The sequence below is a fragment of the Oxyura jamaicensis genome, chromosome 9, assembly GCF_011077185.1.
Source record: "Oxyura jamaicensis isolate SHBP4307 breed ruddy duck chromosome 9, BPBGC_Ojam_1.0, whole genome shotgun sequence".
Lineage (NCBI taxonomy): Eukaryota > Metazoa > Chordata > Aves > Anseriformes > Anatidae > Oxyura > Oxyura jamaicensis.
Genome location: NC_048901.1, coordinates 23,819,404 through 23,846,765, shown reverse-complemented (window position 1 = coordinate 23,846,765; position 27,362 = coordinate 23,819,404). Strand labels below are relative to the sequence as shown.

The 27,362-nt window shown below is 48.3% G+C and overlaps 1 protein-coding gene and 1 long non-coding RNA gene across 5 annotated transcripts in view; one reads left to right on the top strand and one right to left on the bottom strand.

Annotated features, from left to right (window-relative positions):
• Window positions 1-27,362, top strand: part of LOC118171350 (schwannomin-interacting protein 1) — a 134,299-nt gene that overhangs the window by 65,699 nt on the left and 41,238 nt on the right. The window contains exon 1 of one of the 4 annotated variants that reach the window (XM_035334395.1): window positions 9,723-9,941. The exons of 2 other annotated variants lie outside the window; for them this stretch is intronic. Coding sequence is in view for 1 of the 2 variants with exons in the window: in XM_035334394.1 (XP_035190285.1) it covers window positions 23,774-23,779 (6 nt within the window). In the remaining variant the exon portion in view is untranslated. Of the gene's footprint in view, window positions 1-9,722; window positions 9,942-23,210; window positions 23,780-27,362 lie in introns of those variants that run through there. One more of the 4 variants, XM_035334394.1, reaches the window with a different exon arrangement.
• Window positions 8,914-26,817, bottom strand: LOC118171351. The gene is made up of 3 exons (XR_004753167.1): window positions 26,652-26,817; window positions 22,225-22,236; window positions 8,914-8,926 (listed from the first exon to the last, which is right to left on the bottom strand). It is a non-coding gene; the product is annotated as an uncharacterized LOC118171351 (long non-coding RNA).

Here is a 27,362-nt window from a genome sequence, read left to right as displayed (position 1 = left end):
AGACTAAACAGAAGAGAAATGAGGGAAGAAGTCTGCAGCCATCCAGAACGGCATTGATACGGCGGTTCTGCTGCATGCCCGTGATGCTGGCCCGACCTTCCCAGCAGCACAAGCCCCATGGGCAGGGCAACCGAAATTTGTGCTGTGTGTGAGCAGGGGGTTGGCCCCAGGTGCTCCAGGCTGGGCATCCGTCTTGTAGGAGCTTTTGGAGATGCTTCCAACTATCAGGTGAACGGGGTTGCCTCTGAGGATGGGAAATCCATGCCCTTCCCTCGTCTTACATTTGCACAGACACCTGAGATTTGCACTTCTGCCTAGTGTCACGGTGTTTTACTTGCAAGTTGTTCCTTTGATTTGGGAAAGCTGATGTGGTCATGGAAATATTCTTGCTTTTCCTTAGAAGTGGCGTATTTTTTTATTACAGGGACTTTTTATCAGATCTGCTGTTAAAGAAGAGACATTTTAGATCCGATTCAAAGATGGTTTTAGTGAGAAGACTAAGAACAGAAGCAGGCACGTTCCCTGGTTATCCCACTAAGGGCAGCGGAAGATCTCTGAATGCTTCAGTGCCATAAGCCCCAAAGATAACTTTGTGAAGGGAATCTTTAGCAAGGCAGTACATTGTTGACTTACCTTCTGGTGACTTACCTTCTCTTGTAATTAAAAGCTGCTATCTCTAAAGTCTTTGGCAGAGAATAAATTAGGTGGGGACCTTGGAGAGGAAAGAGCCATTACTCTTTAAACAGAAGGTTACATTTCTGAAGTGCACAAGTAGTTAATTAGGATGTGGAAGCTAATTTAACAAAACAGGGGAAGATTAAATGAAGGTGCTTCAGCTGCAGATGAAGCCAGGAAGTTTGAACTCCTGGAAGAGTACAAATAAAATATAAACGCTGAGGTTGCACTCGCCACCCGCAGCCTCGCCGTGCCCACAGGGGAAATATCCAGAGCAGGGCTTCCTCCTTCCTTCCCCCTTTTCCCTCGCCAGCTTCCGAGTTTCTTTTCCCCAGATTGTTGCTCTTTGTACACATGGGACACAGAGATAGCTAAATTTACAATGAAATCTCTTATTACAATGCTTGTAGAAAAGGTGCAAATTAAGGGTTTGTGCTACGCACGCGTTGTGTGTGAATGACAGATGGATCGATCCCACCTTGGGCTCTTGCTTTATAATGAAGATACTGGAGTAAGAAGCTGATTTAGTTCCAGCGCACAGTATTAGGTACAGTACACGCTATATTTCAGGAGATAAACTACAGCTAGTGATGACTCATCCCCACTGCAGCAGTAATTATAGTTCAGCCAGAAAAGATGTAACAGAATTAATTCAGGAATGTTTAGCCTGAAGGCATCTGACAGCATTCAGAAAACGTGTGAAATGTGTTTTCTCTGGGCAGCGTTTTTTAGAACGAAGGCTTTTTGTAGATTGGCTAATCTGTGTGGAATGACCTAAAAAAAAAAAAAAAAAAAAAAAAGGTTTCCCACCTACTCAGCCCCAAACCAACTCTTTTTGCTGCTTTTAATGGCATTTGCCATCCTCTGACCATGAGCCCAGGGCGTGCTGCCTGCAGCCCCTGATACAACTAAGTGTTTTATGGGCACAATTAAGTGTCTAATATCTACAGAAGCCTTACCTCTGTGCTATGTGTTTTTTTGCTAGATACTTCCCCATTTCCTACATAAATTAGTTGATGACTGTCTTAGCTTTGCTTTTCAGTAAAAGGATCTTAATTACACAATAGACGGAGCACAAAGCCTTGTCTCGGCGGCCTCCTGACAATGGAAATCGGTGATAAAATGCATCAAAGCCTTCACTGGTATTGTTTACACATTTACAGCATCAGTTGTGGTCTCCAGCGATAGAAAAGGCAATAAATAAAAGCTGTTAGGATTGTTCTTTTCATTATCATATGATTTTATTGCCTTTGGTGCCTTAACCATCCATGCATAAAATTGACTGATATCACTCGTAATTACTGGAAATAACTACTCTTAATTCTTCCGACCGGTAGTTAAAGCTTTATCTGACTCGGGGAGCCCACCAAGATGGGGAAAAAGAAGCCAGAAGGAATGTGCAGTCGTGCAGGTGATGGTGGCGGGTGGGCGTGAGCCCGGGCACACTGCGGGGGGAAGCGGGGGCACGGGCAGAGCCCCCTGCATAACACACAATCCGAAGCTCAGGGCTTGGGGCTTGCTAGCTTTGTCTGGATATGCAATGGAGGTTTTTTTTTTTAATGGGAAAAAAAAAAAAAAAAAAAAAAAAAAGGCTTTCTAGGAAGAAAGCTACTTTCTATGCATAGTTTCCATTTCTGTTGAAAAAATTCCAGAATTGCTTTTTTTTTTTTTTTTCCCCAAGCTCTTTAAAGAAAATTCAGGAGTACAAATAGTAAACCCCATCGTCATCAGCTTTTCTCCAGCCCTCCCAAAGAAGTCTCCTTGCCTTGTACTTGGAGTAGTTGCATTTGCAGTTGTTTCTGAAGTAAAATGCTGAGATGTTTTCACCCTGACACCATCCCAGTTCAAGTCAGGACCATACGCTGAAACGAGGGTGAAGCCTCCATCAGCTCCCTGGCAGACCATAATTCTTCGTCATTGCAGATTCATCCTTGGTTCTGTTTTATGGCTGATGAAGAAGGTCTGATCGTCCTGATTCATTGATGTGTTTCCACCTTATCTGTGACTTTGATATAATCATTGTAGCTTTCCATCCTGATAAAATTGCAATGAATTAGCCAGATGATAAAATTGCTTAAATGCAGATTTATTTATTTAACCTATTTAACCGTGCTCCCTGCTTCTTTATTCTTCCCTGCAGAAGTATATTCCCAGGGAACATTGCATATGCATAAGGTACACCAGAAAGGAGGGTTAAATCTGCAAAGCTATGTAAAGTGTATTTTAGTTTTACCTTTCACGCAGTCAATCACGCCCGTAAGTACAGAAATTGTTATAGACCAGCAGAGATAGACAGCGTCTTTTTTTTTCTTTGCTGCTTTGAAGTCCTCTCAGTTATACAGTGTTTTATGAAAAAGTGATGTCTCGCTAGTCAACATAAGGAATGTGGAGACATACTTTAAAGAGTTTACTTTAACAGTTATGCATTTAAATTGTTCCATTAGACTGGACGTGCTCTCCCCTCCGCCGATAAAAATCAGTCTTAAGAGAGCAATGAAGGCTCTTCAAGGAATTATTTTTGCTATTTCACAGCGTAATCTGCCACCCGTTTTATGAAAACAATGATTTTATACAAATGAAGCAGCCTTCAGTTTAACCTTTCTGGCCACATATTTGTTTTCTGCGATTGCCATGTGATGTTATCATCTATTATTACAGATTTTCTGAGTAAACGAGTTAGCAGCAACTTGATCAGGCCCTGAAGGCACCGTATGGATCCAGACTTCTCGATTACCTGCCCCTCATTGCTCTCTACCAGCCAGCTGCAGTCACCAGGATGCGAGTAGTTATTCTGAGTTATTCTGGGCACTGAAAAATAGAGGTGGGATATACAACACTCTCCTGCAATTTTGTCCGTATAAGATAATAACAGGAGCTGAAATAGGAGAAGGCAGCAATTTAACGCCTGTAGTATTCAGTTCTGCTTCCATTTCTAAAGAATTTAAGAGAAATTTAAAGGTAAGTTGGAATATTAAAATCCTCTCACAATAATTCATATGATCGTAAAGATACTAATACTTCAAAAATACCTCTACAAAAGTCTGAAGCCAGACTCATTACAGGGAAAGGTGATATTTGCAGGACTCTGAAGGAAATCTGTGATGCCAGAGACAGGCTGTATTCACCGTGTTCTCCATAGGACCCAAAATCTGGGCTGCTTATTGGGTAGCAGCTGGAAGACAGCTCTGGAACTCTTCTATAAAAAAAAGAACAGGAGAGAAAAACAGCTGATACTTCCAACTACCACTTATTAAGATATTAAAATAGATTAAAACCATTACAGACAGGATCCAGTATTTAAAAAGAAATAAATCAAACCTGCATACTTTGTATTTGCTCAGTGAGAGCTAGAGCCTGCCATGGCATTTCAAGTCAGCTAGCTCAGTCATTCACAGTAGCCCCAAATCCAGACTTTGATGGTCCCACTTATTTGCCTTGATGTTGTTCACAGCAATCAGTGTGAAAGCAATGTGCAAAGCCAGCTAGACCTTCAAAAAAATGTTAGTGTAAAACTTGTTAGTGTAGAACTTCTAAATTAGGGAGGAGATCAAAGCAAGATATGGCAAAATAAGGACGAGCACATATTTTTGATCATGTTTTTCCCTGGGTTTTAATTTGAATTAGTGGTCAGGACCTCATGTGCCCAGCCAGCATCAGATGTAGTAGTATTGGGGCATTCCAGGCACACACAGGACACACAGCCTGCATGCATGGACACCTGTGCTCACATCCCTGCAATCTTCCCAACAATTCCCCTCATCCCCCAGTTCTCAGAGGAATTTGTAAAGCATTTAAAACTGTCAGTGCGTGCAAAGGAGTTCACGTAGCATCAGCCAGCACATGTTTTAAGAAATAAGTGTCTGAGCTTGTTCGTGCCCTGGAGAAGCATATTTCTGCAGAGCCAAGGGAAACAGTACCTGATTCTTCAGACTTTGGGGCTCCAACAACCTGAAGAATGCTAATTATGTCTCTTCCTGCTGCTCACCCAGAAAATGATCTAATTGTATGTCCCTTTTCGAACCTCCTGCTCCCTGTGTGCCTGGCAGTGCCAGCTTTCAGACAGCATTTGGGTAGGCTCTTGTCTTAAACCAAGTGAAGGCAGACCTGCAGGCTGCCACTTTACAAAGCTTCCCAGGAGGTTTGCTCCAGATTTGGCGGCCTTTTTTTGGAAAGCTGCTGTTTGTGGAGGTGGAAAGCAAAGCAACCTTTCCCAGGGAAGCTGATGCTGTGCTCATACCCCAGATACCCTCCTGAGGCTGGCTGGCCCTGGCTGGTGTGACGGGTGGCCTGCTGTCTTCTGCTGTCCCCGTAGATATTCAACGTGGCATGTGGCATTCTTGCATTCATCTACATAGCCTATTGACAGTGTTACTCTTTGAATTACCCTAGTTTTCTCTTTCTACCTAAGAAGCTATTTGGAAAATAGATTTATTTTTAAGTATCTATGTCTTTTGATTTGTAGTTCTAATTACAAATAACGACTTGATGTGTCACGTTAAAATGATCGTCCTGACGAGTAAATTGCAAGGTTCAAATACTGAAGATCTTTCTCACCAAGAGCAGCATTTCCTGGGAAAGAAAGTGCAGAATTACTTTGAATGATCATTTTCATCGCTGTGAGAAGTACAGCAGCATCCTCTGTGCTCTCCCAGTAATGTATTCACGGCAAATAACACTGACTTCACTGCTGGCACTTTCTCTGTGATTTAATGTAGTTCAGCATCAGCCCAAAGTATTGAATATTTTTGGTTTTATATGTTTGGTTCCTCTTTATGGTTTATATGTTTGGTTCCTCTTTACACAGCCTCTGCGAGAGCAACCTCCTACATTTTGGCCTTGGAGTTTATTTTAGCTGAACAGGTCTTCTTCCCCACTTGAACAGTAAGCTCCCTGAGTTTATCTTTTAATTATACTCGCTGAATGGTGGTGGTTTTCTCCGCGGAAATACGAACCCCAATGCAGACAATGTGTAAAGGCCTGCCTCAGAAGCAAGACACACTTTGCTGGCTTTTAAAGCACTTAATTTGAATCTTTTGAGATACTGGCCAGAGGAGAAATAATTTCTATAATCTGACTCAATTTCCATAAGAGCCAGGTTTACTGAAGCATCCCGAGCTGGGGGGGAAGCACGCAGCCAGCCCAGCCAAGCGGAGGAAAGGCAAATTCCTCCTCCTGCATGATAAGGGCCTCCTAAGGGTGCTCCCCAAGGGACAGCATCTGACAGCGGGGGGGAAACGAGGGAACTGAATGCCACACGCTTTTAAATAAACTGGGTAGTATTCCTGAGGAGGTTAGTTGGCATTAGCACTGTGATATTAGCACTGTGTTAAGTGCAGGATGCCTCAGGATGCGTCCCAAAAGACCTTCGCTCTCTGCAGTGGAGACCTAGGTACTCCCAGCAGCTCGGCGCTATCCAGCTTTATCAGCTCAGCCTCTGGAGCAATGAACACTTGCATAATTCAGCGAATAACTCTGGGCAGAGCCACTGAACAGGAGGCTGTAATTTAGGCAGTGCTGTTGATACAGCATTTTGCCAAGGATCGACCCGAACCTGGTCATGCAGCAGCCATTACCAATTGCAGCTTGCAGATGAATGAGAAGGCAAAAATGTGAAGGTTTCAGTGGGGTTGTGGTGCCTGGTGCCATCTCACCACCAAAGATCAGGTCTCAGCAATCTCCCCCCCAGCAGCAGTTTTGATTGTGAAAAAGAAAAAGGAAGAAAAAAAAGAGAGAGAGAGAAAATGGCATCTATGAAGAGTTATGACTTTTCGGTTGCCGTCTACCTTTGATTTTCAGACTAATTTGTTTCTGAGGGTTATGAGTTTTACTTAGATGGAGGATATGCTCTAAATCAATCTGATGGTTTTGCCAAGATCTTTATTTAAAACCTTACCCCTTAAATTACACAGCAGTTACCTGACAGAAAGATGATGGAATTAATGAGAGATTATTACAATATTCTTGATTTGAAAAATTAGAAAACAACACCTCCCTCTGTCCTCGGGAGAGTTGGCTGTTTCATTAACAATTAATAGAAAAAATTGACACTGTGAGAGCTGCAGATCATGCTTACCGTGAGCAATATAAAATAGAGAGTGTTAGACTCAAATATATTTAAAGTAGTTTCCCCTGAACCTGCCAGCTCTCATTTGAAAAGGTTCTGTGTCTGCCTGCTATTTTGTCAGACAGTGTATGGAGAAACGGAAACCAGCAAAGTAAATTGCTCTTTTTTTCCCCCCCGGGTGATAAAAAAGTCATTACCGTGAAGATCATTTATCTCTCTGAACAGATATTGTATTGTTTGTTGAGTTTCTTTCCACATAACTTTCCCGGGTAGGGCTGTGGCACTCAGGGTAATCCCAGATACTCCACTCTCCGCTGTTATTTATCGTTTCAATGATAGCCGTCATTTTATTGAAGCCAGCTTCAAACTGGCTTCCTCCCCGGGAAGCTCAAGCGATGTGAGCATCAGACTCTCCCAGCCCACTTCAACCCAGGAGAGCTGGGCTGTGGATTCACTGCTCCATCACCCCCGGGTGTCCACGACCCGCTCAAATCCACGGGGGTGAAGTGGGACCGAAGGGGGCTCACCAGCACCAGAGCAAATGGAGTCTGTGGAAGATGCTCTTGCCTCTACCACCCATCAGAGCCTGAGGGGCAAAATAAGGCTGCAAATTCTGTAGAGTCTGGTTTAAGGAATAAAACAATATACTCCAGATTTCAATATTTTCCACTATATTTAGTGTGTGTATGTGTATGTATATATATATATATAAATCTTTTTTTATTAAAAAGAAAGAAATAGATATTACATGTTGTTTGGCGCCTTGCATTTTGCCTTTGCCCCTGAGGATGTGATAACTCCATGGCAGTGACTCAGGAAGGGAGGCTTGTTGGAGGACTGCTATTTTCAGTCAGGCACTAGGGCTTGTTATTGATAGCATAAGAAAAAAAAAAAAAGAGAGAGAGAGAGAGAAAGGAGGAAAAAAGGGGGGAAAGTCCTGTGGTTGTGAAAAAGAAGTTGCTGATCAGGTCTGTCACTATTTTGGAGGTGTTATCTGATGTCTCTGGGCCCCATGCTGTGATCAGACGTCTGTGAACAGGCAGGGACAACTCCCCTCGTATCTCCTGGACATCGTGTCCGCGCCTGAGCACAGGCAGGTGATAGGTGCCATCATGAATCGCTTTGCTCTTTCTTTTCTCAATATTTTATCTGTTCTGCTATGCAAATAAATTCTAGTATCTGTCAGAGGAGTATTTATTGGCACAGATGTGCTGCCCACGGGCAGCTGCGCTACGCACCCAGGCAAGGGCCGTGGCTGCAGCTCTTCACAAAGAAAAATCCCTTGATCTAAAGCCCTTGATCTGTGTGAAAGCTGGGCTGGTAGAAGGTTTTGATGCAGGGTAGCTTTCCTGGGAAATTCGTAAAGGTGCTGGGCTGTATTTGCATTATTTCTTTTTAGTTGCAAGCGTGATATAACATATTTTGACTCAACCTTGCCAGCGTAACCATTACAAATTGTAAAGGTGGTGTATTTGCCTTGTCCTTGCGGCAAGCACGTTTGCAGTGGCTGTTCCAGCAGCAGGAGGAAGCAGTACCATCAGGTCTCCAGATCTACCTGCTTTTTAACAGGGAAGGCACAAAAATGGCACAAAAATTGATTTTTCTCTTCATTACTGCAAATAGAAATGGCTCAGCAGAGCTTCTGTGGAGAAGGGGAGGGAATTTCTTTCAGAACTATCTCCAAATCTGTGAATAAAATGTTCTGTCATACCAGCAAATAGTGCTACCTGTTTATGGGAAAGACTTCTGCTTCTGCTCTGAAGAAGGATTTTAAAATATTTTCAAGCCACAGCTTTTACACTCGCTGCAAATTATTAAATTTCCATGGCCTGTGACAGTGCATTTGATCTGCGTGTTTGATGTCTGACCATAAAAGTGGCAGTCAAGGTTTTTTTCCAAGGGAATTTCTCATGTTGGTGCACGGGTGCAGCAGTACCTGGGCACAGCGTATCGGTGCCCACCTGAGATGTTTCCATCAGTCTGAACAAGAAAAGGAATCCCTCAGTCAACACGTCCTGCACATGTGCGTGCTGTTAATGAGCTATGGACCCTGCCTGGAATGAAAAAGGCTCACAATTAAAATAAAAGATTGTCAGACCCTCGGGGACACCCTGCCCCAAGGAACAGGTCCTGGGGGTCACCAATCTCTGAGGGGTGGGAGGACACTGGCGGGAGGTGGGAGCTGCTCTGCTCTCGCTAGGAGGGCTTTGGGAGGAGTGGGGGTAAGGGGAGGAGTGGGGGGCAAGGGGAAAACGGGGGGTGAGGGGAGAAGCAGGGGGCAAGGGGCTTGTGCCTCAGCCCAGGATCACTGCTCCTCTGCAGCACCTGTGCCTCTGCCCAAACTCACTTTACATTCAAGCCAGCAGATCAATTAAAAAGTCGCAGGCTGCTCTATTGCTATTCACATTCATTAAAATTAGGCTACTCCGTTCCTATCGTATTAATCTTAAAGGGAGGAAATCGATGCTGTATTTTCACTTGGGCGCGATGCCGGGTAAGCTGAGCATTCATACGGCGTGCCCTGCACCGGCTGTGCTCACCTCTCCAGGAGGTACCTTATATCTGAGGGCTGGGGGGTTTAAGTGCATCCCCAAGCTATTTTTTTTTTTTTTTAATACACGTAAAAACACGCAAACACAATCGTTAATATGTGAAAGGTAGAGCAGATAGAATCACACTTCAATTTCAGCTGCCTCAAAAGACAAACTCAAACCCACCACCCTCGCGTGCTCTGTTGCTGCGTTTTCCCTCGGAAGCTGCCGCCAGCCCAACGCGCATTTTTCAGAGCTTCCCTTCCCACCGGCCCCCCTTCGGGAGCAGAAGCACCACATCCCAGCATCGCTGCCTTCCTGCTGAATGCATCGGTGGGCAGACGGAGCCCCCATGCTCATCCCTGGCAGGCTCACGGGGACGGTGGCGTGCCCACAGGCACACGGCCACGGCCGCCCCCAGTGCTCCCAGTGCTCCCCATGAGGCAGCCGCTGCCTTCCCAGGCTGCTGCGCCGCCGAGCCACGGACCCAGAGACCCTGCCTCGGAGCTGCCAGCTGCCAGGATTTGTACTTTACTGGCTGCAATGCCTTTGGAAAATTTCCTTTGGAGTATATATCTGCCTGGAATTCTCTTCTTTTTCTGAGAAAAGATTAACTCATTAAGGGTTTGCAGCGAATACCGCTAGATGCCCGGCTCTGAGGAGCAGATGAGGTGGGTGACGATGCTGGCTGGACTTTGGGGTGCAGGATGGGGGGAGCCCTGCTGTGCATGGTTACAGTATCGTGGCTGGTGATTTCTCCTGAAACGCTGCAGAAAGGCCGTTTGCCTTCATGTCCTTGTACCAGCAAGAGCATCCCTTCCTGGCACGCCGTGCAGGGCCTGGAGGGAGGGCAGGCCCAGCCCCCGGGGCTGCGGTCCCTTCTGCCACACCTGCAGCTTGCAATCAGGAGATGCCTAATTGCCTTTAATTAATACCACCACCTTCAGTGATAGCATGGAAATAGTAAATGGAAGCAGAGTGTGGGTCGAACCTAGAGCTGTGACCGGGTGCAATGGGTCCGTGCCACACGGGCTGGTGCAGGAGCCCGGTGGCTTTAGGAGGCCAGCTGAGGGGGGAGCGAGGTGGTCCTCAGCTGGGGCAGGTCGATGGGACAGCTTCTGTCCGAGGTGTGCTGGGGGCTGGATTGCCCTGGAGGCTCTGGGATGGCAGGGAAAGGCCTCAGGGTTCACCTGCCAGCATGCATGCACGCATCTGGAGATGTGAGGCAGGGCTTTGTGTTTGTGTTTAAGTCACGCTCCCTGCTGGGCTTGTGTTCCAAGCCTCCGTTCCCTTTTCTCCTCTTGTTTGAAAGAAGCATCTCCTGTGAGGCTTTCTGACTCTGAGTGCGGCAGTGCAGGTCCTCCCTCGTGCTAAGGGAGGAGCAGTGAGGCACCAGAGCTGGGCCTGGAAAGCAGAGGCCTGAGGGCCGAGGTTGTACTGGGGAAACTGGGTCCATGACACGGGGTTGTATTTGTGCATCCAAGAGGCACGAAGCAGCTGTTCTACCAAAATCTGTTTGTTAATGCCCTGAAAATGACTTTTCTTACAGTGACAACTGGAGACTAAAGCAGCATGGGCTTCAGTGTTTCAGTGGGGTTTGGGGCACTGAGAGCCTGCGTGTTGCTTTACCAAGTAGCTTGCCTTTCTCACAGTTGTAATGAAAACAATTAAGTCTGTTTTCCCTTTTCGTTGTTGCTCACAGTATGACAGGAGCATTTTAACCATCCCTGCAAACAAGCTCTTCAATCACATTTATTGTTCCCCGATGTTCCCGACAGCATCCCAAGGCTCGCAGCTGCCCTGCACGTTCAGTCCCTGGCGTGCAGCAGGGCTGGGCAATGCCTGCGTTAGAGCTTGGTGGTTTAATTACTGCTGTTATAGGTTATGGCTCAGAAGCTGCTCATCAAAAAATGGTAATGAAATGTTTGTTTGTTTTTCCTGCTTTTACTATTTTTTGCTCCGTATTGTGCATCTCTTCATCTTCATTATTTCCTTTTTTTTTTTTTTTTTTTTTTTTTTTTTGAAAAAAAACAAGGCTTTGACAAACAGTTGTTGCAAACTTAAGAGGTGCAGGAGCTAGGATGAGGAAATCAGACCTGGATTATCCCTCGGGCTCTTCAGAAAAGGAATCTGTTTGGAACAGAAGGGTGCAAGTCAGCACTAGTTGAATATACAACTTTTATTATTATTACGTTATTTTAGAAGCGAGCCAGGAACGAACTTGGCCTTGACTAAAAGGTTTGTTGTTGAATTTCTGAGAGTTTTGCTCATCCGTAAGTCTTTGACCAGAGACAGCCACACTTTGGGTGCTCGGCATGTCCCTCCGTACTGGCCCCCCCGTCAGGGACACAAAGGAAAGCGTTGGCTAATTGTTGTAAGCCCCATGGCTGGCTGTGACACGCTCCTGTACAAGTGCATAAAGTTCTTGAAGCTTTTGCTGCGTGCACCTTGAAAATACACTCTAACGGCTACTGTAAATCTCCAGAGCAGATCAATATTATTTTGAAATCCAGTGTCTTTGATGCATCGCCGTGTGATCGTGTGGATGTTCCCCACAATACTAATGCGCAGGCATATCTAGGTCGGGCGTTGCTCCTAGTGAAGTTGATGAAAAATGAACCATTGGCTTTGGAGGTATAGAGACAGTCTCACACAGACCACAGCAGATGTTATTTAAGATGCTTTGCAACGACAAGCATATGTAGAGTTGACGGTGCAATGCTGCAGAAAATGTCTGCTCTGTAGTAAAAAGCCCCAGCAATATATCTAGTGAGGGAAATAATATAAAAACTTTTCTAGGAAAATACTATAAGAGTTTATAGGCCCAAATATAGTTTGTATATCAGTGTTTAAACAACGGGTGTTACAATATGGGCTGAACAAGATGTGCAGCTTCACATGGTAAAGAGATAAAATAAGCAATGCTAAACAGGCTGCTGCTGTTAAACGATCTTTACTGTTCATTAAATTATCTGATGCTCTCCTCTAATGTTTTAGGATCAATGGTATTTCTGGACTGCATTTGTGCAGCCATTAGTTCTTTGTTGCTGCATTTCCTGTGAATGAAATTCATACGTGTGCCACGTCAACACCATTTTGCACGCTGCTGCTCCTGCCGCCCAGCAGCTTGGATGAACCCAGCGACAGAAGCCTTTGCTAGCTCACGGATTTTCGTTTCTCTAAGCCCATCTGTTCAGCTGGTGTCCAGATACAGGACCAGTGCCTGGGCACGGTGTGTCCGTGGGATAGCCTTGCTGCTGTGACCAGCTGTTAGCAATCCGTGCGTGGCTGGGAATGAAAGAAAATGTGTGTGTGTGTGTGTGTGTGTGTGTGTGTTTACTTTTGTTGTTTTCATTTTATATACATATGTGAAGCCGTGTGCTCTGCAGCCCTGCTCTCCACCAGCTTGCTCCTCACTGCAAATGCAGACAGCACGTTGAGATCAGAACTGCCCCTCCGTCGTAGACCAAGGCGACTTTGGGGGTGATGCTGATCTTGCCTCTGGGATGCCCTTTGGGAAATGTAGGGCAGCTTCCCCAGCAGAAAACTTCCATCACTTTGGGGGGATGATGTGTTTCAGGGATGATGTGCATGGTCCAGGAGCTCCCTGGTACACAGGCAGCTTGTCTCCCACCCCATTTGCTTTGTGGGTGAGCATGGACGATGCCTGAGGCCAAATCCAGGGGTTGGGGTCACAAAGGGCTGGACAAGGGGGAGGTCTCCCCTTGGCTGTGGGGTTGGCATATCATGTAAGGACTTCAGCTACCTGTGAAACCAAGGCAAAACGTCTCCCCCAGGAGGTGGCATTGTCACGATGATCTGATTCAACATTTTTGTTTGTTTTTGTGTTTGTGTGTTTTGTGCTCTTTTTTTTCTTTCTCTCTCTCTCTTTTTCTTTTTTCCTGAATATAAGGGAATTTGGTAAATAGCTTTTTGTCTGTAATCGCTGAAAAGTAAGTGATGCATATCTGCAGGGCATGAAATGGCACACCATTAAAACAGGTCCTCGTGGAAGCGGGGGCAGTGCGTGGTGCCCTCCAGCCCCAAAGCATTTAAGCGAGGTGATAAAACACCAGATCGAGCCGTGGCCTCCTGACATCGTGTAACCGCTCGGCATTTACTTGCAGTATCTGTTCCATTACAGCCTGTTGCTAATGTTGGGTTTATTACGTTAGGGACCTTAAAGGGAAACCAGATTACGTTAGTCTGTCTGGGGGAGCTGAGGGTTTGTAGGGTTTTCTTTTTTTTTTTTTCTCTTTATTCTTTTTTTCTTAATGCACTCCACTGCCTCTTCCTCGTAAGCATTGAATTTCATTTGACTTTCAGGGGCACCAGCCTGTCTTTCCTAGGTCTATGTAATTCCACAAATTGGGAGCAGTGCTGGAGCTCTGCCTTGCTGGCTGTGACCAGACCCTGGCGTGCCAGTGGGAAAATCCAGGAGAGCAGCAGGCAGCAAGGCTGGGCCCGGCCTGGGTGGCCCTAGGTGGGGACGGCCCTGCCTGGGCTCAGCCTGTGGTTCCCCTGGTGTCACCCCTTGAATCTGGAGGAAGGTGTCCAAGTGCATTGTGCCTAAAATATCCACTGGGGAGGAAAAAGCGGGTGCAGGAGAGGCAGCTTGAAAAGGACCTTGGTTAAAGGTACCTAAGAAGTGGTTACATGTCAATTATTTAACCAGGAAATGCCACATAATGGCATCCTAATGGCTGTAGGATTCCAGTTCTTTAATTCTGCCTGCACAGTATTTGTTTAACGTGGAAATGATTCACACTTCAGATATATTCACAGGTTTTACAGCAGATAGCCAAATACCAATCAGAAAATAACTGAAATTACTGATTGACCCGTTCCATGATTTTTTTTTCCATATATCAGGAAAAAGTTTCACACAGCCACTTTTTGTATTCAGTATAAGCTCACCTAGCCTGTTTCCCCCAGAATACGGCAATGTTTGGTATCTCATGGGGAAAAAAGCTTTCTTACTGCACTTCTTCAAAACCTGGTGGCAGCGCTTCCCATAGCGGCCGGCGTTTTGGTGGGGGGGTGCCAAGGGAGCTGGTGCCGGGGCTGCAGGGCAGCGTGGGCACATCTTCAGCAGTCTGATCTTAGCACCTGCTTTTTTTAATTTTATTTTTAGATACAGCAGGTCTTGCTAAAGTAATTAGCAGCAGAGCTGTCACAGGCAGGCTGTTCTTGGTGCTGCTAGGAAAAAAAAAAAAAAAAGGCAATTTGGGGACCAACCGCGTATCTCAAGGGTCCTTTTTTGTACACGTTTATTACACTAGCTCAGCAATTACAAATTTGGGCAACATTTTAATTGCATTCCCTTCTCTGTAAGCAGCGGTGTAGAATAAGCCATAACACTGATTAATTTTACAGTTTGATTAAACCGTGAAAAAGCAACATTTTATTTTAATCAGGCTGCACGTGCACTTACACGCGTTCCCGTGGACCCTGCGGTGGGGTTCAGCAACAACCCAAAGAGGGGGAGCACACACTGCGGGTTCACCTGTGAGCATCCCTCACTCAGGTGAGGTTGGCTGGATGCTCTGCGGCGTGCCCACGGGCACGTGCTCACCCCTGCAACAGAATTACGCCTCCAGAGAGGGGGAACAACGTCTCCTGCATGCTGAAATCCCTCACAGTGCACCGACGGATGGATGTGCCCCCGAGGAAATAAGCAGCGGTTCCAGAAGTTCAACGCCTGTTTCAAATTAGATCTACGTAAGCAGATCAAGCAATTAGCTTCGCCTGCAGCTCGTCTGATGTTGGCATTTTCTCACTTGCAGCTTAAAGATTTGTGCAGATAATGATAGCAAGAGCACGGGGGAAGCAAACCAGAGGCAATTAGTTTGTGTCAGCGTATGGTGGGGGGCGGCACGCGAGGGGCCCAATGCTGTTGTGGGGCTGGGAAGAGGAGGGGGGGAAGTGTGGCTGGCTGAGACACTGGGAGCTCAGGTCAGCCAGAAGGAATGAAGTCTTAACGAGTTGTTTAAGGTTTGTCCTAAAAATAAAACGCAAACCCCACCCTGCCCGGCTAATAAGGGTGAGATGCTGCAGGACTGGGCACGGTCGAATTTCCACCGGCTTTGCCAGAGCTGGCTGGCTCGGGCTATTAAAGCCATCTGCTTGCAGCTACGCCTTTATCGGGGTCTCTTCTCGTGGGTTCCCTGTTAAAAGAGGGTCTCGCTGAGCTTCTAGCCCTCCACCACCGCGCTCCTTTGTGCCGCAGCAGCCCCAGGGGAGCGCATCAAACCCCATGAGGATGGCACCGCTCGGACCCGAGCCCCGCGTGCCATTAATGGGGCCCCAGCACTTGTGAACAGAAAGCCCGGGTTTGCTTTGTCAGTGCTGCTGAGTGGTGCTGCCTAAAAAATGCAAATTATCATATTTGCTGACTTACTTTTTATAGCTGCATTGAGCTCGCTGATTACCTGAGCTCACTGGCAAATTAAATATGAATATTTATTTGACTGGGCTAAGAATAGGCTGTTGTAACATTAGGGCAGGAGGGAATATGCATTTACGGTAAGTATTCCTTTGTCTCCTGTGTCTTACAACATGATTATCATTTAGTAAAATAGAATTATCCTACTGATTAGATTTGCATCCTCTGAAACCAGGTGGCTTTTTTTTTTTTCTAAGTAACCTGATAAATATAAAATAGGTTCTAGAATAAAATAGCTTTAGGATAAGAACTTTATTGCCTTTAGATATTCAGCACTCCTCCAGGCTCAAGCAGCACATAATCTCACCTGCACAAATCCTTAATGCTGTGCATTTAAACACGATTTTGTCATTCACTGGGTACTGTGAAGTAGAGTGGGGTTTGGGTGTTGTTTTTTTGTTTTAAGTTGCTCTGTTTTGATCACTGAACAGAAAAATGGGGTGAAGGGATTTAATGACAAGCCGGGCACCAGTGGCCAGGATCTGTGCAAAAGCCATCATTTGCTTGCACCAAACTGAAAATGAAGTTAATCTTTTATGCTACCTGATCTCTTCATTTGCAAAAGGAACCCTAACGAGCTGACCTGGGCTTGCCCTGCTTTCTGAAACTTAGCAGACACAGTTGTGTTTCTCAGTGCTATGAATTCTGTAGAAATTAAAATCTCTCTGCTTCGTACAAAGCAGGATAACAAGTTCATCAGAAGCAGCAATGGTGAGCTCAGGTACCTCTATGCAAGCAGTTGCTGAACTTTTCCCTCTTTTTGTTAAAACTTACGTGAGTATGGATACAAATCCTGCATACTTTTCCTATTAAGTGCTTGCAAAATTACCTTTGTCACTTTTTTTCCAGTGATAAAGATTTTTTTAAATAATGAGAAAATCGGAGTTTTTATGGTGGTGGTCTTTTTTTCTTTTTTCAAACGTTTTTTAATTGTCAATGCTTTTGGCCAACGACCTAAGGTTAAAAATCTCTACTTTCTGCCCTTTCCCCTCACAATGACCCCATGCACGTGCACTGGTGCAGCTCTGTAGGAAAGCAGCCGTGCCGTGGGGAAGGTTATGGGCAGCTGCTGTTGGAGTGCCACGGCAGCTGAATTTAAGTGGATTTTTCCTTACAAAAAATTCCAAGAAAAATCAACCAGGTGGAAAATAAGTCTTCCATAAGCAGGGCATTTGCTATTGCAAACATCAGACAGCAATGTTGCGTTGGCGGTCTTTTAAAAACTGGCTAAAGACCTGAATTCAAATGGTAATTATGGAAAGAAGTGATACCTGAAGCAGGGTATATAACGTCCTGAAGGTTTCGGTGTAACCGTACCACTCCGAATCAGCTTAGGGCAGCCTTGGCTCACCCGCTGGGAGCATCAGGGCGACACCGGCTGCCAGGCAGGTGAACGAGTGCTTAAAAAAAAAAAAAAAAGAGGGGAAATAGATCTTGTGTAAACATTTACATTTTAATTTTCTTTTAATTTCGTGAGCCCTGTTACGTGTTTATCAAGGCATGTAACGGCTTTGTGTTAACAGCGCAACAACGCGTCGTTAGGCGTGCGCCAGCTGCTCGCGCTCTGGTTCCTCTTCCTGACGGCTCTCACTGGTTCCTGCCGAGGGAAACAAATGCGTGCTTCCCTTCAATAACCAGCACCAGTGCTGCAAAGCAGGCAGCAGCAGCAGGAAGGCCCCGACACGTTTCTTGACAAAGCACAGCTCGTTAGGTGGGCAGCGGGAACGAGGTCCCCGGCCGGCGGTGCTGCTGTGTCCGATGGTGGGGTTGTGGTCTTGCACATCCCAGCACCACCGTAACTACTTTAAATTTTGGGGAATGCTCTGAAGAGCACAAATCCGTGTTTTTGAGCTAACGCCTCCCTTTGAGACTTTGCCCATGCTAATACCTGACGTGGGCAGGTGCAGAGAGGCAAATAGGGCCTGAGGTCTTGCCAGGAGCTAACGTGGGAGGTTTTGTTGGAGGGTTTCTGAGGGAGCCCTCGCTCCGCTTGGTGCCCGGCTCTGCCTGTTGAAAGGAGGGACCAAACCCACCAATTTAGGGCACCACTGAGCAACAGGATGATGCTAAACTAACAGGAGGGAAAAATTGCCTCGACGTCACGGCATGTCTCACCTGGGTTGAGCTGTGGCAGCGGGGTGTCAGACAATGTTTCAGGCCATGGGCAAGGCAGACGCCGCACCAGAGGGCTTTGTTCCCCTCGTGTGGGCACCAGTGGGGTGGGATGGGTCACCTCCTCCTGCTGAGCACCAAGGGAACCGTGTGACTGGCTTAAATTGGTCATTAATGCTTATATTAATGATGATAGCAAGAACATCATCATTACTCGCTGATTAGGCAAGGCTAGTTCAGCAGGCGCTCAGTGTCGTGTTGTATTTCTCTATTGTTTTCCTTCATTTTGGCGGACGGGTGAAGTTTGTTATCGTTGTCCCACCAGGTCACCTCGAGCCCTCAAACCTTTCAGCAGGGGCTCCTGGCTCCGTGCAGAAGCCAACGGCGTGACTCGTTTTTTCCCATTCTTGTGTCCTGAGGTAGCTGTGGGAAGGGCGGAGAGGGAGATGAAAACTCAGACGGGGTGGCAGATGGGGAGAACCACAGCACAGCAATAAAACTGCGTATTTGTTCAGCTGGAGGCACAGGCACATCAGCTCTTGCTGTTGGATTTCCCTGCTTTGTTTTGTTGTAACCCGACGATGGGTTGTTCACAGAAGTGGTCTTTGGGCCAGATACTTCACTGCTCACACCAAGTGGTCGCTATTTGTTTGCCATGGAGTAAATAACGATCTGCAAAACTGTATAATGTTACCTATAAAAGCATTTTAATTGAGTTTAACCTCCCTATAAAACAGACGTAGCATTAAACACTGGTGGACGGGGTGAAAGTCTGCATTGCTGGCAGCAATTGTGCGGCGCTCCTGGGCTTGTGCAGCACTGGCTCTGAAACTTCAGTCACCTTTCCCTTAAACTTGCCATTGATTTAAAGAACTCCTGTTATTACCTGACAAGCTTCCTCATTCTCTGCATTTATTTTGATTTTGTAGAGCTTTCACCCATGCCTTTATTGCTGCTGAGGAGTAAAATATCTGTTATAGCCAGCACCATAAATCTGCCTCCACCCGAGGACTGTATCCTCGTGACTATAGATCACTTCGGTTATTGCCAAAAAGTGCCATCATATCACATTGCAAATTAGGGGCTGGGAAGACAGGGCTTTGCTGATTATGCCTATTATGTGTGTCTGAGGGAAATACTTTACTCCCCCAACTAAGAGGAGACAGTTATAAAAAGTTCAGGGAGAAAATCGGGAATTAATGGGCAGTGGTGGCTCTCTCCTCAGCTGTATCTGAAGAAGAGAACAAAAAAAAAAGCCGGTTTTGGCAGCCCTTGGAGAGCTTTAGTGAGCCAAAGGGGTATTCAATGGGGTGCTGGGCTAATAACCCTCCTGCCCCCTGCGTCGCGTCCCCTGGCCAACAAAAGCTGTGCGATGCTCAGCCGGGCCGGGGCACTGACCCAAAGCGGGGCTCAAACCCTAAGAGAGAAACGAAAACCAGCCCAAAAAGCGCAGTGACTAAAGAGCTGGAGGAGGCTGAGCTCCTCAGGGTGCCCTTGGGCTGCACAACGTGTGCCTGGCGGGGCGGTGGCAGACAGGGACGCCTCAACCCCTTCTGTGCAAGGGACAGGGCCATTACTGACGGCTGTGAACCCGCCCCATCCTTCGGGTCCTTCTTCTCTCCCTGGAACATTAGTAAAGTAAAGAAATATGAATAAATTAAACGCAGCATGAATTATTTACCCATCTGAAGCGTTTCTTCCTGCTTTTTCAGAGCCCAGCATCCCTCTCAACACCCTGTGCAGTGCGGCTCTATTTTATTTTTTAAATTATCTAACATTTCTTTCAATTTTTAATTCTCCCACCGTTTAATAATTAATGATCTTACTTTCGCTTTAATATTTTTTCAAGCAGCACTGCAGGCCTTGGGAGAGCCCTCAGGCAGGTCCCTTTATTTTTATTCTTATTTTATTTGGGGGTTTCTGCCTCCCACTCTTTACCTTCTTTACCACCACCATCCCACATCTATTCTGACTTTTACTTCTTTCTTTCTAAGGTTTTTAAGATCCTTTCACCCCATTTTTTCCTGTTGGCTCCCGAGCGTGGCTCTCACTCTCGCTTTGCTTGGTGGGGCTTCCCACTAGCTGTCTGTGCTGGAGACACTTTGTAGCCGGAATATTTTCTTGATATTTGCATATTTTCAACAGCAGATGGACCTAGAATGCCAAATTATGTGTTGGTGGGTTTTATTTATTATTTTTTTTTAAGTTTAGCTTATTTTTGTTTGATTGGGATACATTTTGATGCTTGAAAATGAAAAATTCTCTCCTGAATGGCTTCTTCCCCACCCTTTCTTAAAACCTTCAAGGAATTTTGACTTGGTTTGGTTTGGGATTTCTTTTCTCGCTCGGCCAGGTGGTTACATGTCTGGGTGCCAGCGCCGTGTGAGCACCAATAATTCAAACCACGAGCAGCTGAGGGAAAGGAGGCAGCCACTGTGCTGCACAGCGAATGCTCTCAAGAAATCTTCATGCAGGGAATAGAGCGTGGCAATTTGGCTTTTGAAAAGCAGTTTTCCTGCTCGTTTTTAACACTGCCGGTGGCAGAGGCAGGGAGGGGACATCTGGCTGAGGTCTGTCCCATCCCATCCCATCCCATCCCATCCCCACATACCTGCAGTACAGGACCAGAAAACCCGACCATGGGCCAGGAGCAATCCTGAAGACCCAATCCCAGGCACCTTGCAATGCCTGCCCCGTGAGGTACCACCACTCAGCCGTGGTAGGAGTGGACTTGATTCATAAATTCAAGTTACAGCAGTTTACATAGCAGGTAGCATGTAATTGCCCTTTAATGCTTTACATCCTAATGCTGTTACAAAGGACAAAGAATTATTGGGATCTTCCTCAGACTTCTCTTTTGATGAAGGAAATATGAGCTGGGAGCACTCGGCATTAATTCGGGAGGGCTGATATCGGTGGCTTACTGTAAGCTCGGCTTCTGCTGGCAAAGAAGATATTTCAAAGCCCCAAGCAACACAAAGACACGAAAATGAAGTGACACGGACATCCTGAAAACAGCTGGAGAATAGCTCGGAGAAATAAGACATGGCTTTACAAGTTAAATCTTCCCGGGAGTGGAAACGCTTAACCCCAGCGCATCTGTACTCAGCATCCTGGGAGCTCTCAGCACTCCTGCTATCAGGCAGGTGGGTTTGCTAGGAGAGGGTTGCGATGGTTGGGGACAGCCCCTGGTCAGTGCCTTATCAGGAAACCTGACTTCATCGGCCCAGAGGGACACACGTGGGGGCTTGGCAGAGCAGGGACAGAGCGTGCCAGGCACCCCAGAGGCTGCAATAAATGCTAATGCATTTTAACCTGCTCCGCTACCTCCCTGCCAATTAAGTGTCGTGATGCACTTGTAACAAGGAAATAAAACACAGAGGGAGAGGTCGGAAGCAGACGAGCGCTGACCTAAGCATTCTGGGCAAATTGTGCATTTTTCAATGCAAAATTGTTGTTACTGGATTCTGAAAGCCTGGAGTGGATGAGGAAACCTCAAAAACTCCGGGGAGAGGCGTAATGCCTGGTCCTAATGACACAGCTAGGCGTGAGCTGGGAGAGCAGACTGAAACGGCAAAACCTTCAGTAAATAAAAATGTCAGTGGGATGTAATTAAAACAGAAGGAACTGCATGAAACCTGTGAACTTTGGGTAGCCGGTGGCTGCCGCCCGGGCCACGTGTGACGGAGAGGCTGGGGAGGCAGCAAGAGGAGAATTTTTGTCTTTCGGGCCGTGCCAGCACTGCCACCTCAGCACTTTTAAAGGTGACTGGATGAAATATGCATGCGGATTCCTTCAGGGCAAGCCGGCCACGCAATCAATTTATGCCAGGTCAACTTAGCGAAGCCTTTGGATTAAAGAAACCTGAAATATGAGGCAGGTTTCCTTCGGCGATCAGCCCCTGAGCGATGGCGTGGGGCCTGGGCTTGCATTTCCCAAGGTGGGTGGACGGGGACACCCAGGGCTGCGGGCAGCACCCAGGGCAGCCCCTGGGTTTTGTCCCGTGTATTCAATTCTCCGTGTCCCCCGTGGTGCCAGGGACGTGCCACGCTCAGCGAAGGCTGCTGCTGGCTGTTCTGTTGTGAGGCTCATCCATTCTGATCCGAACTTGTGGCACATTATGAGCCGTTCATTAATTTTCCCTCTCAGCACCGAGTGAGTCAGGCACAAACTGTTCCCAGCCAGGGGGACGGGAGGTCAGGAGCAAGAGAAACATTTTCCGAAGTGCACGTGGCCAGCGGGCAGGGCCCGGCTCCTCCGTGCATCCCCTTCCATCACCGGATGGAAATCAGGAGCAGCTCCCAGCCATGCGCTTGGAAATTCCCTCCTGGTTCACAACCAGTGGTTTCTGTTGTTTTTTGTTTTTGTTTTTTTAATAGACTGCAGCACACCAAGACCTGTCCCGCTGACTTCTGCATGTTGCTCGACTCCCCAGGATAGGCTGGCTTTTGAGATTTGTTCTAAGACAACTGTTTTTCTTCCTCCTCTCCCCTTCTGAACCAAACTGCATTAAAAGCCCTCATCCCAGCTGGCATAACTGAGTGATTAACCTCAGAACCACCTTAGGGGCATCACGCTGAATAGCTCAGGCTCCCAAAGCACTTCTCATACGAAGCCAGGTGTGGCTGCTGTGTAAAATGGGGGCCAGGCAGAGCCCAGCCTCCTCCTCTACACCCAGCCCAGGCTCCTCGCTAAGCCCACCTCCAGCACAGAAAATAATTTAAGGGAAGACGAAAGCAGGGTTGCTTTTATCGGCAGGAGCTTCCTGCAGCTGAGTTGCCCTTTAGCTCTTCAGAGAACAGGACAGGCAATCCCCTCTGCCTGCCTGGACCCGATCAGCGGGAGCTGCGGGAAGCACCAGCCCCCCGTCGGCATGCTAATTGCTGGATCTGACTTTAAATTAATAATTGCCAGCCGTGGGGAGAGCCAGGCTGCCTGACCGAGGGGAGAGCGCTCAGCTGCTCCTGCAAGCCTGGCTTAGGACCCACGCCGGAGCGGTGAGCATCCTTGGGGCTGTTCTGCTCATCCCAAAACACAGCCTGCTCCCAGGACAGGAGTAAATCGCTGAGGAAAACCCTTTGGGCAGCTCCTGGTGTGAGCAGCACGGACACCCCCCGGGGAGCACAGCCAGCCCTGCCACCCCTTTTTTCCATGCCTTTGAATGTTGGGTCCGTGATTTGCCACCAGCTCTGCTTAAAAAGGAGGCAAACGAGCTGTTCTACAGCACCCGGCACAGCTACCTTGTCCTCCCCTCACTCTCCTGGAAGCCTACCCCGCTTTCCATCACTACAGCGGCTTGCAGGCTCGGGAAGTGCTGCCAAAGAGTGAAATCCAAACATGTTTTGCACTGCTTTAGATAGAACCAGCCAGCACTATCCCTGCTCCCGGAGCTGTTAAAGTGGTATTTCCCACAAGGAAGGATGCGCAGAGGGACGGGGACGGGTTTTCTATTAGGTAGATCAGATTAACGCTAATTAATATACCCACGGTCGCGTTCTTTTTAAAGAAGCGAGTCATGTAGGAGAGAAGATAAAAGACGAAAGATGAAAAGTCATGACATATTAATGATTCAAGCCGTATGCCGGGGCTGGCAGAACAGAAAGTATTATGAATAATTCAGACGAGACAGGGTTTTCCTTGCAAGGTCGGCGAACGTAACAGGGCTGGATTTTGGGAGGCTCTGCTCGTGCTCTCCGGCACTGCCCAGCAAGCTCCCTCCATCCGCAGGCTGCTGAGGAGCAAAGCCCCAACGGGGGCTCACCGTGGAGCCCCACGGCTGCAGGGAAGAGTTGAGCCTGCATCCCGGTGCCAAATGCTTTAAAGTCTGCTTTGGAGCCCAGGTCCCGGGGGAACGGGCAGGGCGAGGAGGCAGCGATGCCGTAGGCGGCCGGCGAGCGACCGGGATTTCTCAGAAAATGGCTTGAAGGAGGAGGGCTGCCTTGGAAGATGCACGTGAGTACCCCACACGTCAGATGCTCGCGAGCCGTGCTCTGCGCTCACGCTGCTCCTTCTCTTCTTGTAGAAATGTAGTTGGGGAGATTAATCCTGTAAATAACGTGCAAATGGTCTGGATGCCTGAGAACCAACTGGCTGCCTGGGTCTGTACCTTACAAACAGCGATGTAAGCAAGCCGGGAGGTGTCAGCCAAGTTGGGACAGGAGCCTGATATACGGTGGGTGTGGGTGCAAAAAGCCCTTGCCCCATGTGTGGGCGCTGCTCCTACAGCGATGTGTTCAGGCAAACCCGCTGGGGCCTCGAGGGAGAGCCTAACTCAGCCTAAGCCGATATTTTTAACCTCATTTGGTCTACTGATAAATTTTACATGGACTTTTATTTCATAAGGGGTCTACCAAGGACACGTGGCCTGCAACCAGCCCCTGTGTCTGGCAGCTGAGATCAGGTACAGCAAATAAATCCAGCACAGCTTTTAAGTTGTGGTCATTTGTGAGCGTAAGGGAGAACCTTTGGGCATCTCGCTGCCTCGCAGGAGCCTTTCGGTGCTTGGATACCTCATTGTGATGGGTTCTGCTTGGGCAGACCAAACCTGCCCGTGTGTGAGGGGAGCACATCGCGGCTATCGCTGGGGTTTGGCTGCGTGGAAGTGGCTCACAGCTGCCCAGGGGAGAGCCCCGTGACTCGTGACGGGCTCTATCACGTGTGCCTAGCATGTCAGTGGAAGCAGGGAGAAGGGAGGGCAGAAGAGAAACCAGGGGGTGAGGGGTTGAGCAACGAGTCCTGCCCAGGAAAGGGGGCTCCCAGGCAAGCACTGGGGGTGCCAGGCACCCCACCTGGGTCTCCTTCCAACAGGTTTTGACTTCAAGGTGTGATTCGGCTCCTTTCAGTGCTAAGGGCTCTTACACATAAAATGAAGTTGGGTCTTCGGTGTCCCGGAGGGGACGCATGTCCCAGCCGTACGGCGAGGTCTGTCTGGGGGCAGAGGTGCGTTTTCTTGGCTGTTGGCGGCTTCTTCTCTCCCAAGCTGCTTAAAAATAGAAAAAATGGAGGCGCACAAAGAGGCGGCCTGCAATTCCCAGCAACCTTCCCATTTACCTGTTTTGAAGCACCGTGTCCCTTTGGAGGCGAGCACAATTTTGTCTGGCAGCACAGCGGAAAGCGGCGTTTGTGTCTACCAACGCGATTCCCTGCTTAACCTCACCGTTGCCTTTTGAGTATGTTCTCATTATTTATGGGCTTTCTCTGTTAAATGGGAAAGCTGTGAAGTGTGTTACAACTTCCAAATGAGTATCCCAAGGATGGCAATGGTCACGCTGCCCAGGCCAGGGGGGTGGGATGGGAGATGCCCTGGCTGGAGCTGGGGCTCAGGCGCTGTGTGGCTGCGGGACCGTGTTCGGGGTGGGAGGACAGACCCCACAGCTCCTCCTGTGCATGCCCGGGGGAAACTTCTCACTTTTCCATGGAGTAAAAACCATTGAGAAATACCGAGCTGGAGACGTGAAAAATGTCACTTCCAATCGAAATGTCCTGGTGGAACAGAAGCAAAGCTTGGAGGGGTATTTAGTGGAGCGTCGTACACGATGACCTGGGAAGGAACTCAGATTTGGGGGCAGAAGGAGAGCAGGAGCAGCGGTGCTGGGAGCTGTGCTGACTCAGTTCTGCTGCCAAGGCGTTTTCTCCTCTGGGAGAAAGGGGCCCTGGGTTATTTTAGGACCCCTCCTTTCTCCCAGCCCCAGCAGCCGTGCGCTAAGCTTCCTCAATCCCCGCTTCCTCCCGTAATTAATAAACCCCCAGCGAGGCTGAGCTGCCGGCGCTAATTGGAGCACAGCACGGGCAGCGCGGGGCTGCTAAGAGGATTACTCACTTTCCGTGCCGCTGGTTTCCCGTGTCAATGGGAACACCTCGAGCACTGGGTCAGCAGCGGGGCAGAGCAGAGCACAGCAGCCCCCGTTCCCCCAGCTTCCTCCTCCTTTTGCTCATTCAGTGCCTTCCCCACTCCTGCGGTTCTGTTTTACCTACTCTGTACCCGTTTTGTGTAGGTCATGGAAGTCAGCTCCAGGCTTTTCTTGCAGAGATTGTAGGACCAGGCTTTACAGCACCGCGAGGGACCTCTGTGCCCTAGCTGCGCTAACTGCGGAGCATGTGGACGTTGATACCCCGCTTTCTTGCAGCACACTCAAAAATACCCAAGCCGCCCACCTTGCCGCTTGGGAACAGCTGAGGATGAAGTTTGTGCCTCGCACGGCTTCTGCAAAATAAACAGAGCTCTCAGGAGCTGGCTTCCATCTATCACTCCTTCTGTAACGGAGCTGCCGCGCTAGGTGTGTTGTCATAAGGCGTTTAAACAGGCACAGGTGGTTTATTCAGGATGTTATCTTGGAGCAGCCATAGGAGCATGAAGCTGCAGCCTGTCTGCTGCTCGTGTTGGACGTGGCGTCACCCCAGTGGCACCAGCTGAAATTTTCGGGCACGGACATCTGCAGCCACCCAGCTTCTGATATTCCTCCAGGTGTTTGCTGTGCACGCGTGTGCTGCTCCGCACTGCTGCCTCGCTGAGCCCAAATACCAGCACCCCTGCCTCGTTTTTCAGTCTGCGGCTTGAAGCCTTGCTGGGAATTGGATCAGGGAGCGGCGCCGCCAGCAGTGACATCTCTCTCCATCACGCTGCGAGCTTTTCTCCGCCGCCGCATCGCGGGCTCAGGGCTGCAAACACCAAGATCTTATCCTCTTTGCAGCCGGGCTCTCCAGGTGCCAGTGGTCCTGCCTGCTCCCCACGGGGGACTTGGGGGCTCACCTCCCCGCCAGCCCCTCCTGAGCGCTGCTTGTCCTCCCTGCAGCCCACCAGGCTTCGTCCTGGGCACAGAGGCACTGATGAGGAGCCGTCAGCAGCTGGCAGTGATGCTGCTTTTGCACGAAGCTTTGCCTAAGTGGGTTACTGTCGGAGATTAGCTGGAAATACCTCTGTTGAAAAAGTGCACGGATTAGAAATAGACCTTTTCTCTGCAGTAATAGGTCATGGCAATTTGCTTTCTATTTTTTGCTTTCCTGCTCTGGCATTTGTGCGCTGATTTGAGCGTACGTCTGACCCGCAGCTTGGGCAACAAGAGAGCTCAGACACGGGTCTGCAGGTCTTTTCAATTCTCTTTTTTTTTATTTTTTTTTATTTTTCCACATGGGAAAAAAAACACCTTCAACAACAAAAGCATGTTTCCAAGTCCCTGAGAGCCACGGGCAGGGTTTTGCCCAGCACGAGCACTGCCACCACCATGCGGTGACCCTGGCGCCCGCGAGAGCTTGTCCTTGTCCTGCCTTAAGCCGGTTGCAGCCCGCGTTGGCTAGAGCTCCTGCACGCCTCCACCGCTGTAAAAAACGGCTCTGCAGGACGGGGGGAATTAGGGATGCTGCTTCCCACAGCCCCCGAGCTGCCCCCAGCCTCCTGCACCTCTGCGGAGGTTCAGGCTGTGGGGACAGAGAGGTGGCAGCTGGCTCTACCCGCAGCACCCGGCCTCTGTGCGGTGCCCCTGGTGAGCACAGAGGGTGTCCCGGAGAGCAGCGCAGCCAGGAGGGCTTTCCTCCCAGG